The following is a 13054-nucleotide window of genomic DNA, read 5'->3' on the forward strand; positions in this document are numbered from 1 at the left end:
GCTGGTTGCTTCAGTTGTTTGCTGGACTGATGTCTCTGAACTGAAACCACAGCCTTCTGGTTCAGCCAACTGTGCTTCACTCTGAACCAACTGCACTGTTGGTTACTGCTCATGTTACTGTGCGAATGATCTGAATATTAGTACACCTCTCTGTTTACCACATACGGGAAAGTTGTATATTGAGACGTTACTGTACTTGTCATCCAATTTTATCAGATTTCTCTTGCTGTTCTTATTTAGCAACACGCTGAACAGTCAGTTACATTGTCATGGGAACAGGTGACCACTATGGAGGATGCAGTTGTTTACAGTCGGTTCAGATATAACGCGATAGTTCCATTCTTGTGTGACTCGCGGTTATAAGAAAATCACATAAATGCAGCATAATTTAAACTAATGGGGTTAGAAACACATTATAACTGAAACAGGTACAACAAGTTTGCGTTCTACCAATAATGGTCTAAATCCTCGAATAGCGTGTAGCCAGTTAACATTGAAGAACCGAGTGTAATTTGGGAATGGAGTCCTTGGTAACTACTGAAGTGGCTAAAAATGAGCCTTTGTGGTTCTGTTGCCTTTAACCAATGGCACAGCGCGGAGGTTCATGTTCCTGAAGTTTGACCTCCAGCCTTGTGCAGAAACATTCTGAGTGCGAGCAGGAGGGGACCGGCGCGATTGCAAAGTGTCCACTCTGTGACAGGTTCAGGAAAACCTCCTCCTAAACTTTGGCTGCTTGGAGTCCAACCCAGTGCACTTATTGTATCCTCATGACATTCCAGAGAAAAGTGCTTTCTGAAATGCAATTTTAAAAATCTCACCACACCAGGTTATAGTCCAACAAGTTTAATTGGAAGCACTAGCTTTCAGAGCACTGCTTCTTCATCAGATGGTTGTGGATCCAAATCTCCAAATCATGAAATGCAATTGTTCATGTAGGAAATACAACAGCCAAATTGTGCATAGGGAGATCCCACAAACAGCAATGTCTGGAGATAACTGTAATAGATCGGCCAGTGTGGGAGCTATGGGCTAAATAGCTTTGTTTGCTGCTGTTTCATTCTAGATTTGTTGACTGACTGAATGGATTATCCTTGTGTGCTTTGATTTCTGTGAAGCGTCCCCTTGATTTTACATCCTAAATTTCTCAACACTGACAATTTGTCTTTCAGACCAAACTCTTGGCTTTGGCCTTTTGTCATCAGCTGCAGTCCAAGTTCCTGGATCTCACGCTGGGTGAACAGGTATGAAGAGGTATTACTGTTACGTCACAAATGCAGAGAAGACTGAAGAAGTTCAGCAGATCTGGCAGCATCTGTGGAGAGAGTTGCAGTTAATATTTCGAGTCCACATCCTACTCTCCACAGATGTTGCCCGACTTGCTGAGTTTCTTCAGCACTCTCTGCATCGATTTCTGATTTCCAGCTTGCACAGTATTTTACTTTTATTAATGTCCTGTCACCTGCAAGGCTGGGTCTGGTTAGAACTGAAAACAGTTATTGAGTCACCAAAGGAAAGCATCTCATAGCCCGGGTTACATTTTCTCACAGTCATCATTAAATGTTTATTCTGCTGATGCCAAATTTCCTTTCGCTGCACTGCTACGTCCTAACATCTCCTATTACTTCAGAATGTTTTTTGTCAGTTTGAGAAGCTAGTGAAGATGGAAATTTTAAGGGAAATAAAAACCTGTACATTTAACTAAATCTTATACCTTGCACCTGCCAAAGCACCACAGCTTTGTTCCGCACCTCAGTGAAACACAACCCCTGTTGCAGCTTGGGAAATCTGGCTGCCATTATGTGCGCAGCAACACAGCAATGACCAGGTAGTCTGGCTTCGCGAAGTTGGTTGAGAGTTCAACAAGGTACTGAGGGGTGGTCACCTGTCTCTGCATAATAACGCAGAAACTTTCATTTATATCCATCCGTGAGGATAGACCTGAGCTTTGGTTTAATCTCTTATTTAAAAGATGCCCCTTCCAGCTTTGCAGCATGCATTCAGCGCAAAGTCTTCTCATTATGTAACATTTAAGTGCATTAATATGTCAGTGGGTGGGATTGTTTAGTTTGGCTCGCACTTGCTTGTACATCCCATTTGAGAGTCAAACACAATCCTTAACATTCAGCCCTCTCGTTGCCAAACAGGTGATAAAGAACTTGCTGTTTGTGGCCAAAGTCATCTTCCTCTTGGAGTCTGTTGACTGTGGAGATGGAAAGGTGGATGAAAAGACAGAGGAGAGCGAGGATGAAATGGGAGCAGAGGAAACGGAGGAAGAGACGGCAGGAAAGGTTGCGTCTGATGATGCCAAAGGGAAGAGAGCAACCCTGATGTGGCTGATCAGGAAGCTCTGTACTCTTGCCAAGAGAGAAGCAGCTCATTCCCCGAGAATACCTTTGAAGGTACTGATAGTCTCCTGTTTGCATTTCTGTGGTAGTCCAAGTCATAGGACACCTCCGGTTGTTTCACAACAGACAGAACGGTGATGGGACGATTGGTGGGGAGGGGTTGTTGATAAAGAACAACGTTAGAAAATAAGACTTAAAAACCCAGAAAGGGGGCATAATGGGGTTTTGGAGGGTAAAGGAGGTTACAGGATTGGGAAGAACCCATTCACATCTCTAGTTTGTTCCATGATTCACCAAAACATTGGCTGATCTATACCCTATTTACCTTCCTTTCCTCCAAATCTTGTAATACCTTCGCCTAGTGACAATCTAATATTTAAAATGCAACAAAGTGCAACATTACAGAAATTTATCTCCTCCTTACTACCCTTGTGCCCCAGCAGTATGTCTTTATAAATTGTTCGCATGTGATTATTTACTGAGTTGTTTATTTTTGCACGGGATGCTGGTGTTTGTGGTAAGTGCAGCACTTGTTGCCAATCCCAATTGCTCTTGAACTGAGTGCCTTGTTAAGTCATTACGGAGGGTGGTCCAAAGTGAGCCACATTGCTTTGGACCTAGACATGGTAAGGGTAGCAGATTTCCCTCCCTAAAGCATGTTCGTGAACCAGATTGGCTTATATGGCAATTAAGAATGGTCCCTATTAGATTAGCTTTTATTTCCAGACTTTATTGTATTGAAATTTTGCCATTTACCACGGTGGGTTCGATTCGTCTGTCTGGAACATTGGATTACTCGTCCAGTGACATTACCACTATGCCACCGCCTCCGTTTAGGATTCCAGTTGGTGAACAATGCCCTTCACCTTGTGAATCTGAACGCAGTTAACATATAATTAGCAAACCATCTCAAAATCCTGAAATGAATCTCCATTAACTCACCACTTCTCCTTCAGGACCATAATGGTCTCCTCTGGTGTCTTTGTACTCGGGTGAAGTTAGCAAAATAAACACTTATTGCCATATTCCCCAAAGCTGTGACTGGGTGCATCAGTAATTCCCATTTGGAATGTGTATGTTGTAGACTTTCAGGCAAATGGTCTCCTTGAAGTTACAAGGTGAGCTCTTTTCAAACTCCACCTGCCTTAGGCAGCGGGGTGGTTAAGAGACTATTTACTTTCATTGTTTTTTTTCTCTCCAGAGGACATGCGTCTTTAAGTTCCTTGGAGCAATCTCCGTAAACCTTGGAGTGGAAGGAGTGAAGCCTTATCTCCCAGTAATTATTGCGCCTCTTTACAGGGAATTGAACAGTACTTACGCAGAGCAAGGTAAGCTTCATTATTGGAGTTGATCAACCATTCCCGCTTATCCAGGTATTGAATCTCTGACAGTGTCTCTTTACAAAACTCCCCAAATGGCTCCATTGCTAAAGAGATGGTTGAACTCTGTGTTGTGAAATTGTAGATCACCAAAAGACACCATTCAGCCCATCATGCTTGTGTCAACATTCAGTTGATTCCAATCCCTTGCTCGTTCCCCATGGTTTTGTAAATATACTTCCTTTTCAAACATCCAGATTTAGCTGTTAGCCTCTGTTGGGTTAAATTTCATACGGTGAAATAGATAGGGTGCCTGTCGTCCCCCCTCCCCCACTCCAACCTCTCACCCTCACAACGCGCAGCCCTCCAACCCCTCTGCTCCAATCCCAACCTCACCATCAAGCCAGCGGATAAAGGGGGCGCAGTGGTAGTCTGGCGCACTGACCTCTACACCGCTGAAGCCAAACGCCAACTCGAGGACACCTCTTCCTACTGCTCCCTCGAACATGACCCCACACCCCATCACCAAACCATCATCTCCCAGACCATACAGAACCTCATCACTTCAGGAGATCTCCCACCCACAGCTTCCAACCTCATAGTCAGGGAACCCCGCACTGCCCGGTTCTACCTCCTTCCCAAGATCCACAAGCCTGACCACCCTGGCCGACCCATTGTCTCAGCAGGATCCTGCCCCACTGAACTCATCTCTACCTACCTCGACACTGTCCTATCCCCCCTAGTCCAGGAACTCCCCACATACGTTCAAGACACCACCCACGCCCTCCACCTCCTCCAAGATTTCCGTTTCCCCGGCCCCCAACGCCTTATCTTCACCATGGATATCCAATCCCTCTACACCTCCATTCGCCATGACCAGGGCCTCCAAGCCCTCCGTTTTTTCCTCTCCAGACGTCCCCAACAGTACCCTTCCACTGACACTCTCATTCGTTTGGCCGAACTGGTCCTCACCCTTAACAATTTCTCCTTTGAATCCTCCCACTTCCTCCAGACCAAAGGCGTAGCCATGGGCACACGTATGGGCCCCAGCTATGCCTGTCTCTTTGTTGGCTATGTAGAACAGTTGATCTTCCGTAATTACACCGGCACCACTCCCCACCTCTTCCTCCGCTACATTGATGACTGCATTGGCACCACCTCGTGCTCCCGCGAAGAGGTTGAGCAATTCATCAACTTCACCAACACATTCCACCCTGACCTTAAATTTACCTGGACTATCTCTGACACCTCCCTCCCCTTCCTGGACCTCTCCATCTCCATTAGTGACGAACGACTTGACACTGACATTATTTACAAACCCACTGACTCCCATAGCTACCTGGATTACACCTCTTCCCACCCTATCTCTTGCAAGAATGCCATCCCGTATTCCCAATTTCTCCGCCTCCCCGTATCTGCTCCCAGGAGGACCAGTTCCACCATAGGACACACCAGATGGCCTCCTCCTTTAGAGACCGCAATTTCCCTTCCCACGTGGTTAAAGATGCCCTCCAACGCATCTCGTCCACATCCCACACCTCCGCCCTCAGACCCCACCCCTCCAACCGTAACAAGGACAGAACGCCCCTGGTGCTCACCTTCCACCCTACAAACCTTCGCATCAACCAAATCATCCACCGACATTTCCGCCACCTCCAAAAAGACCCCACCACCAGGGATATATTTCCCTCCCCACCCCTTTCCGCCTTCCGCAAAGACCATTCCCTCCATGACTACCTGGTCAGGTCCACACCCCCCTACGACCCACCCTCCCATTCTGGCACTTTCCCCTGCCACCGCAGGAACTGTAAAACCTGTGCCCACACCTCCTCCCTCACCTCTATCCAAGGCCCTAAAGGAGCCTTCCACATCCATCAAAGTTTCACCTGCACATCCACCAATATCATTTATTGTATCCGTTGCTCCCGATGTGGTCTCCTCTACATTGGGGAGACTGGGCGCCTCCTCGCAGAGCGCTTTAGGGAACATCTCCGAGACACCCGCACCAATCAATCAAACCGCCCCGTGGCCCAACATTTCAACTCCCCCTCCCACTCTGCTGAGGACATGGAGGTCCTGGGCCTCCTTCACCGCTGCTCCCTCACCACCAGACGCCTGGAGGAAGAACGCCTCATCTTCTGCCTCGGAACACTTCAACCCCAGGGCATCAATATGGACTTCAACAGCTTCCTCATTTCCCCTTCCCCCACCTCATCCTAGTTTCAAACTTCCAGCTCAGTTACTGTCTCCTTGACTTGTCCGACCTGCCTATCTTCTTTTCCACCTATCCACTCCACCCTCTCCTCCTTGACCTATCACCTTCATCTCCTCCCCCACTCACCCATTGTACTCTATGCTACTCTCTCCCCACCCCCACCCTCCTCTAGCTTATCTCTCCATGCTTCAGGCTCACTGCCTTTATTCCTGATGAAGGGCTTTTGCCCGAAACGTCGATTTCGCTGCTCATTGGATGCTGCCTGAACTGCTGTGCTCTTCCAGCACCACTAATCCAGTAGTGAGCTGGTATCAGCCTATGTGGTAATGCAAATGTGTGAGCTTATGGTGCATCTTTTAACATTTTACACCTCATTGGCGGTGACACTTAGCACTGTGAAATGTAGGTCAGGGTGAGATAGCAGCTAACGTTTTAAAAATTCACGCAATAAAGGGAAACTAACAACATATCTGATCAGCATTTGCAAAGCATGAACTCCAGCTAAACCAATCTGCCTCATAGAATGTGCAGCTAGGGAACAGGCTATTCAGCCCGTCTGTTCCATGTTGGGTGTTGTGCTCCTTTCAGGCCTCTCTCCCATCCCATTCCACAAACATACTTTTCTCCCTCATGCACCTATCCACGCCCTCTTAAATGTATTTGCTATTTTCCCCAGCCTCTCTTTGAGGTAGTGAGTTCCACATTATTAATTGCTACATGAGAAAAAATTTCAGTCACTGATTGACTGATTCCCTGTGTTAACCCAAAGCCTAGCCAATGACTTTCAGAATTTGAACACCAAACCAAAAAAAAGCACAAAAAACTGCGGATGCTGGAAATCAGAAACAAAAACAGAAATTTCTCGAAAAACTCAGCAGATCTGATATTATCTGTGAAGAGAAAGCTGAATTAATATTTGGGCCCAGTGACCCTTCTTCAAAACTGAAGAAATGTTAACTGTGCTTTCTCTCCACAGATGCTGTCAGATCTGCTGAGTTTTTCCAGCAATTTCAATTTTTGTTTTTGACTTTAGTTCGTTAGTTGCTTCATTAAGGTGGTTTGTTTTTGTTGGATGTGTTCCTCGTTTTGAAAATGCCTTGAGGTTCAGTGAGCTCTGTCCCTGCTACATACAGGGCCTGGTATTTACAGTTTAGTCTTTGGAATGACCCAGCTTGCTGCTGCTGCTGCTTTGTCCTCTTCCCCTTTCAGACTCGTCATTGAGGAACCTTTCCCAGGAGATCATCGAGCTGCTGAAGAAACTGGTCGGCTTGGAAACGTTCTCTCTGGGCTTTGCAGCCGTGCAGAAGCAGGCCAGCCAGAAGAAAGCTTTGCGGAAAAGACAGAAAGCTCTGCAGGTTGGGACAGAGTCAGGATGGGCTGTGAAATGGCTGCTTCCTCATACTCCCTACAGCGGAAGATTTCCTCAATTCTCACCTTTCAGTCACTTATTAAAAGCTCCCTCCTTCAAACTGAAGGTCACTCCTTGCTGTTGAATCTCTCGCTGACCTCACTACATTCTGTCTTTGTAACCACCTCGAGCTCCACAGCTCCCTCTGCATCTCTGATTTGGGCCTCTTGCATAGCATTTCCAGCAGAGAAGCAGGCCCCTCAGCCCAGCTGCCCTGCATGAGTGCTATCGCACACAGTCCTAGCCCCGTCCTCTCATCTCATTCTACAAACACACAATTTTATTCTCTTTGTCTTGTGCTGATCTACTATCCCCTGAGTCTACGCTATTTCTCTGAGGTGGTGAGTTCCCCATTCTAACTAATAAAAGCGAAATTCTGCGTATGCTGAAAATCTGAAGCAAACACAGAGAATGATGGAGTGACTCACCGGCTCTGGTAGCATCTGTGGGAAGAGAAGCAGTTAAGGTTTTGAATCTGATTTGTTCTGAAGAGTTATACTGGACTCAAAACCTTAGCTATTTCTCTTTCCACAGATGCTGTCAGACCTGCTGAGTTCCTCTAGCGTTCTCTGTGTTTCAGATTCTGTTGACCTGAATTTTCCTTTTCAGAAACGTTAAAGCTGTCTTTCAGGCCTCACTGATTTTTACATAGCTTCTCACTTTCTGCCACTCTAGCAATGAGGGAAAGTGCCTCATTGGCTCTTCTTATGAGCTTCTTAACTTGTCATTGTTATTTTCAGTTGTATATTTGAACCCCCAGATACTGTACTCCCACATCCTTTTTACCATCTTGTTTTCCAAGAGAGAATTTGGCTTCATACCAGAGTGCACTACTCCACATTTAACTACATTGCACATTCCCAGTTTCCTCCTTTCTACTGTTGCACCACGCCTTTAGCTACTTAAGCCCTGAGCTCTGGAGTTTTCCCACCTCATCCTTTTCTTTCATCTCTTAAGATGCTCCATAAAATCTACCTCTTTGACCAAGCTTTTGGTCAGCAGCCCTAAAACATCCTTTGTTTCTTTATTCTGTTTTTATTTATAATTAAAACCAAAAGTTAGCCGCATGATGATCGCTGTCAACAGTTGGTTCAGCTAAGGCAATCTGCCACACTTACCTGGTCTGTCCTACATATGACTCCAGACCCACAACAATGTGTTTGACTCTTCACTGCCCTCTGGGCAAATAGGAATTGGCCGCAAATGTTCGCAATGATGTCCTCATCCTACAAACAAATAAAAACGTTGCCCACCACTGTATACACTGACTGTTACATGAATCGTGTTATGTAATCTCCCCTGGTCTTCCCCCTGTCGCAGACCTGCCTTTAGTTCATGCTACTCCCTTTCACTAACACACAATTACTTGTATGTATATCTGTCTTCAAATCTGAGGAAGGAATTCTTTCTCTCCATCGATTCTGCTGACAAGAACTTTGCTGTTTTTTTAAAATCTGTTTCTTTTCTTAAGTCATCTGTTCTTATAAGCCACCTTGTATATTTAAATGCCACATTTTTGATAACGTTGTCCTGAAATGCCTTGGGACATTAAAGATAGTGTACATTACTGATTGTAAACATGTTCATCATAAATGGGTTTACATTTTTTTAATATTAATTCTGACTATTTCAAATGCAAAATTTAGAATCGTAGAATCCCTACAGTGTGGGATCAGGTCATTCGGTCCAACGAGTCCACACTGACTCTCTGAAGAGCATCCCACCCAGACTCACCCTAACTCTGTAACCCTGCATTTCCCATGGCTAATCCAAGGCCTGGATGCTGTGGACAATTTAGCATGACCAATCCACCTAACCTGCACATCTTTGGACTGTTGGACGTAACTCACCAAGACGCAGGGAGAATGGACAAACACCACCCAGGCTGTCACCCAAGGGTAGAATTGAATCAGTGTCCCTGGTGCTGTGAGGCAGCAGTGCTAACCACTGAGTCACTGTGCTGCTGTTAGAGGTTGCCATTGGTGAATATTTGTTTTTGCTTATTTATTCTTATCCCAGGGTATAGTCTCGTAGTTCCAGCATGTGTTGTCCATCCCTAATTGTCCTTGAATTGAGTGTCTTGCTCAGCCAGTTCTGAGGGCAGTTAAGAGATCACCACATGTAGGCCAGACCAGGTAAGAACAGCAGATTTCCTTTTTTAAAGGACACTAGTGGCCCAGGTGGGTTTTTATGGTGATTGGTGATTCCTGAGACTAGTTCAGATTTGTCAGTTGAATTTAAGTTCCACCAGCTGACATAGTGCCATTTTAACCTGTGTTTCCAGAGCATTAGCCTTGACCCTGGCTTGAGGTTGTTGTGGCATAATGGTAGTGCCACTGGTCTGTCTGAGAGGTCACAGGTTTGAATTCAATAAAATCTGGAATTATAAGCTAGCCAGTAGTGTAACCATTGTGGATTGTCATTAAAAACCCACCTGATTCACTGAAGTCCTTGAGGGAAGGAAATCCGTCCTTTCCTGGTCTAGTCGACATGTGACCAATAATGTGTTTGTTTATTAGCGACTCTCTGAAATGGCCCTAACAACTCCTGCTCTAAGTGGCAGTTAGGGATGGACCATGAACAGTGGCCCAACCAGTGACCCTCCTTCTGATGAGCGAATAGAAACAGTTACACGTCCAATAACATTATCGCAATAGCACCATTCAGACAGTAACTCCTTAAAGATGCTATCAGTATTCCTCCATCTGTCATAATCATTGAGCCATTATTCTGTTTGTTGGAAATGGCAGAGGAGTACATTAATATGGGCACATTGTTGGCATGGACCTGGGTTAATAATATATGCAATCTTAGGTAAAGTCCCTCCATGGCAGTTTGAGAATTTAAATCTACAATGAGGTTTATGAATAAAACACTGGTGCACATGAAGCTGTTGTAAAAGGTTAACCAGTTCCACTGTGTCTGTTTAAGGAGGTTTGGGTTGTTCTTACCAGGTCAGAGCGCCTATAGGGGTTCAGGCTTAACTGCCTTCTGAAATGGACATGGGATGAATAATATATGAAGGGTTTGTCTGTGGCGCCCAGATAGATTGAAGTTTGAATGTCTGCTGACGTTTTCTGATGTATTAAGGGGCTTTGCTGTGTAAATCTGATGGATACTGTCCATGTCAATACTCTTCAAATGTTCATTCAAAACAGACGGTGGCAAATCCGGATATTGCCGCAAGGAAGAAACTGAAGAAGCACAAAAATAAAGCGGAAGCCAAGAAAAGAAAAATTGAAGTCCTTCGACCTGGCTACAAGGCGAAAAAGGCCCGAAGCAGCACGCTAAAGGACTTGGCCATAGTGGAGTGAAATGTTTTAGTTCAGTCGTTTTGTACGTGATGATTTTATGCCAGAAACTAAAAGATCACTTCTGATGGCCACATTTTTTTTTGTCTCCCATTCCCAACAATTCCTTTGCAATGTGGCTCAGGAGTATTTAGCATGAAGTACAGTTTAATGTACTGTTTATCTTGGCAGATTGTCAATAAATGGTGCTTTGTGATAGCGCCTGTTCTTACAATACGCTGCTGTTATCTATCTGTTACCTTTCTGGGAGGGAAGAATGAAAGCTTTAATGACATAAAAATTGCACATTTCAGAGCTCTGAGATGCAGAGGGATCTCAGTGTGCTCGTGCCTGAATCACAGAAGGTTAGTTTGCAGATACAACAAGCAATTAGGTGAAAGGTTATCAGGGATTGACGTAACCAGATCCTCCTGTTCCTTGGATGCTGCCTGACCTGCTGCGCTTTTCCAGCAACACATTTTCAGCACCTGTGATCTTATTCAATGTCAAGGCAGGCTCAAGGGGTCGAATGGCTGACTTCGACTGTTTGTTCATCTGTTGTAAATTAGTTGATAATAATCATAACTTTGATATAAAGCAAAATGCTGGACCTTTGAAATGTACTGCTGAATGGAGTCTGAAAGACTTGGCTGTTCACAAATACACCTTTATTTGCCAGTATTTCCATTCTGGTTTAAAGCCCAAGGTAGATGTTTCTATCCCTCACATGTGAACCCCTTTACCTGAACTCCTTTAGTAACACCTTTTCCACACATCCCTCAAAACCTGGACCAGGTTCTGGTCCACTGGTATTAATCTTAAAACTTCTAGTGCCTCCACAGCCTTTAGTGAAGAAGAGATTTTCATTCCCTTCCTTCGAAAAAATGTTTGCTGAATTTGCTCCAAAATGACTGAGAAATCTTTTTTAAGGTAGTGGTTATTTATCTGGATTTCATTCTCTCTAGGCAATAAAAATCTGCTTAATAATTTGACACTTCGGTTAGATCAGCCCTCAGTCTTCTACAGTGGAGCACAAGCGTTGTGACTCTAACTTTTAATTTAACCATTTCCATTTCACTATCAATCTGTGCTATTTCCTTTCAAAGGCTAGTCTGCCCTTCCTGATGTGTGGAACCTCAAACTAACTACAGTGACTCTGATAGGGCCTGAAGCATTACATTACCATCCCTACCTACCCTCACACCCAGCCTTGCTCCATGTGTATTCCAAGCTGTTTGTGATGACCGACTACTTAATATTGATTGGAAATTATTAACCATAGCAAAACCTTGCTCCTGTTCCATTTTCTGCCCAATGGCAAACTGAGATGTATGTCTCATGTCACGTATAGAATCATAGAGTTTACAGTACAGCTGAAGGCCATTCAATATGTGATGTCTACACTGGCTGCCAAAACAGCTACCCAGCTAGTCCCACTTTCTAACCCTATCAGCCCTTTAAATTCATCCCTTTCAAATATATATCCAGCCCTCTTTTGAAACCTCCTATGGAATCAGCCTCCCCCATGCAGCACATTCCAAATCCTAACAACTTTCTCCTCATCTCACTCCTAGCTCTCTTGCTGACCATCTTGAAGTTGTGACCCCTTGTTACTGATATGATACCTCTTACCCCTGTTAAATTGTTCACAATTTTGACCACTTAATGCCACCTTAATCTTCTCTGCACCAAGGAGAATAAGCCCAATTTCTCTAATCTCTCCCTGTATCTGAAATTCCTCATTCCTGATATCTTTCTAGTAGCAGTCTCTCCAGAGCTTGAGCATCCATTTGTCTAACTATAAAGTTGTTTTTATCGAAAGGTGTCTGTTTAAATTGGGCAAAGCTCCCAACTGAAGGGAAAGTCGTTCAATGGTCCTGCTTCACAGGATTTGCTGAGATGATTCTTGTAAACGCCAGAACGTTGATTCACATTCTTCCTCCTCGGGATGCTTTCACTTGTTTGTAGGAGGGACAGGATGACTGGTCCATACGTAAAATAAACGGCGCTGATGTTTGAATTAAAGTTCACAGTCTACAGCAATTGCTGGAAAAATAAAGTGGTTTTCTTCAGACTTAAAATTGCAGAGAGCAGAGATAAAGTTAGAGCCTGTGGCGAGATCTGGTGGCTTCTCACTATCTTCACAGAATCCCTGCAGTGTGGAAGCAGGCCATTCAGCCCATTCCGACCCTCCACAGAGTATCCTACCCAGACCCATCCCCCATCCTTGTAGCCCTGCATTTCCCATGGCTAATCCACCTAACCTGCACAACTTTGGACTGTGGGAGGAAACCAGAGCACCCGGGAGAAACCCACATAGACACAGGGAAAACGTGCGACTTCCTCACAGACGGTTGCCTGAGGCTGGATCGAACCCAGGTCCCTGCTCCTGTGAGGCAGCACTGCTAGCCACTGAGCAGCCATGCTGCCCATACACAATCCCAACCTGTTCAGCTATCTGATAATCAATCACATCG

The 13054-nt window shown here is 44.9% G+C and overlaps 1 protein-coding gene across 1 annotated transcript in view; it reads left to right on the forward strand.

Moving 5' to 3' along the window:
• utp20 (UTP20 small subunit processome component) overlaps positions 1-10812 on the forward strand; it is a 114121-nt gene extending 103309 nt beyond the window's left edge. Inside the window, exons 58-62 of the mRNA XM_072551731.1 lie at positions 1170-1241; positions 2145-2399; positions 3547-3673; positions 7089-7234; positions 10446-10812. Of these exons, the coding sequence (XP_072407832.1) occupies positions 1170-1241; positions 2145-2399; positions 3547-3673; positions 7089-7234; positions 10446-10601 (756 nt within the window). The 3' untranslated portion in view covers positions 10602-10812. The remainder of the gene's footprint in view (positions 1-1169; positions 1242-2144; positions 2400-3546; positions 3674-7088; positions 7235-10445) is intronic.
• Positions 10813-13054: the final 2242 nt, after the last annotated feature.

The sequence above is a fragment of the Chiloscyllium punctatum genome, chromosome 32 (genome assembly GCF_047496795.1).
Source record: "Chiloscyllium punctatum isolate Juve2018m chromosome 32, sChiPun1.3, whole genome shotgun sequence".
In the NCBI taxonomy this organism is placed as follows: Eukaryota; Metazoa; Chordata; class Chondrichthyes; order Orectolobiformes; family Hemiscylliidae; genus Chiloscyllium; species Chiloscyllium punctatum.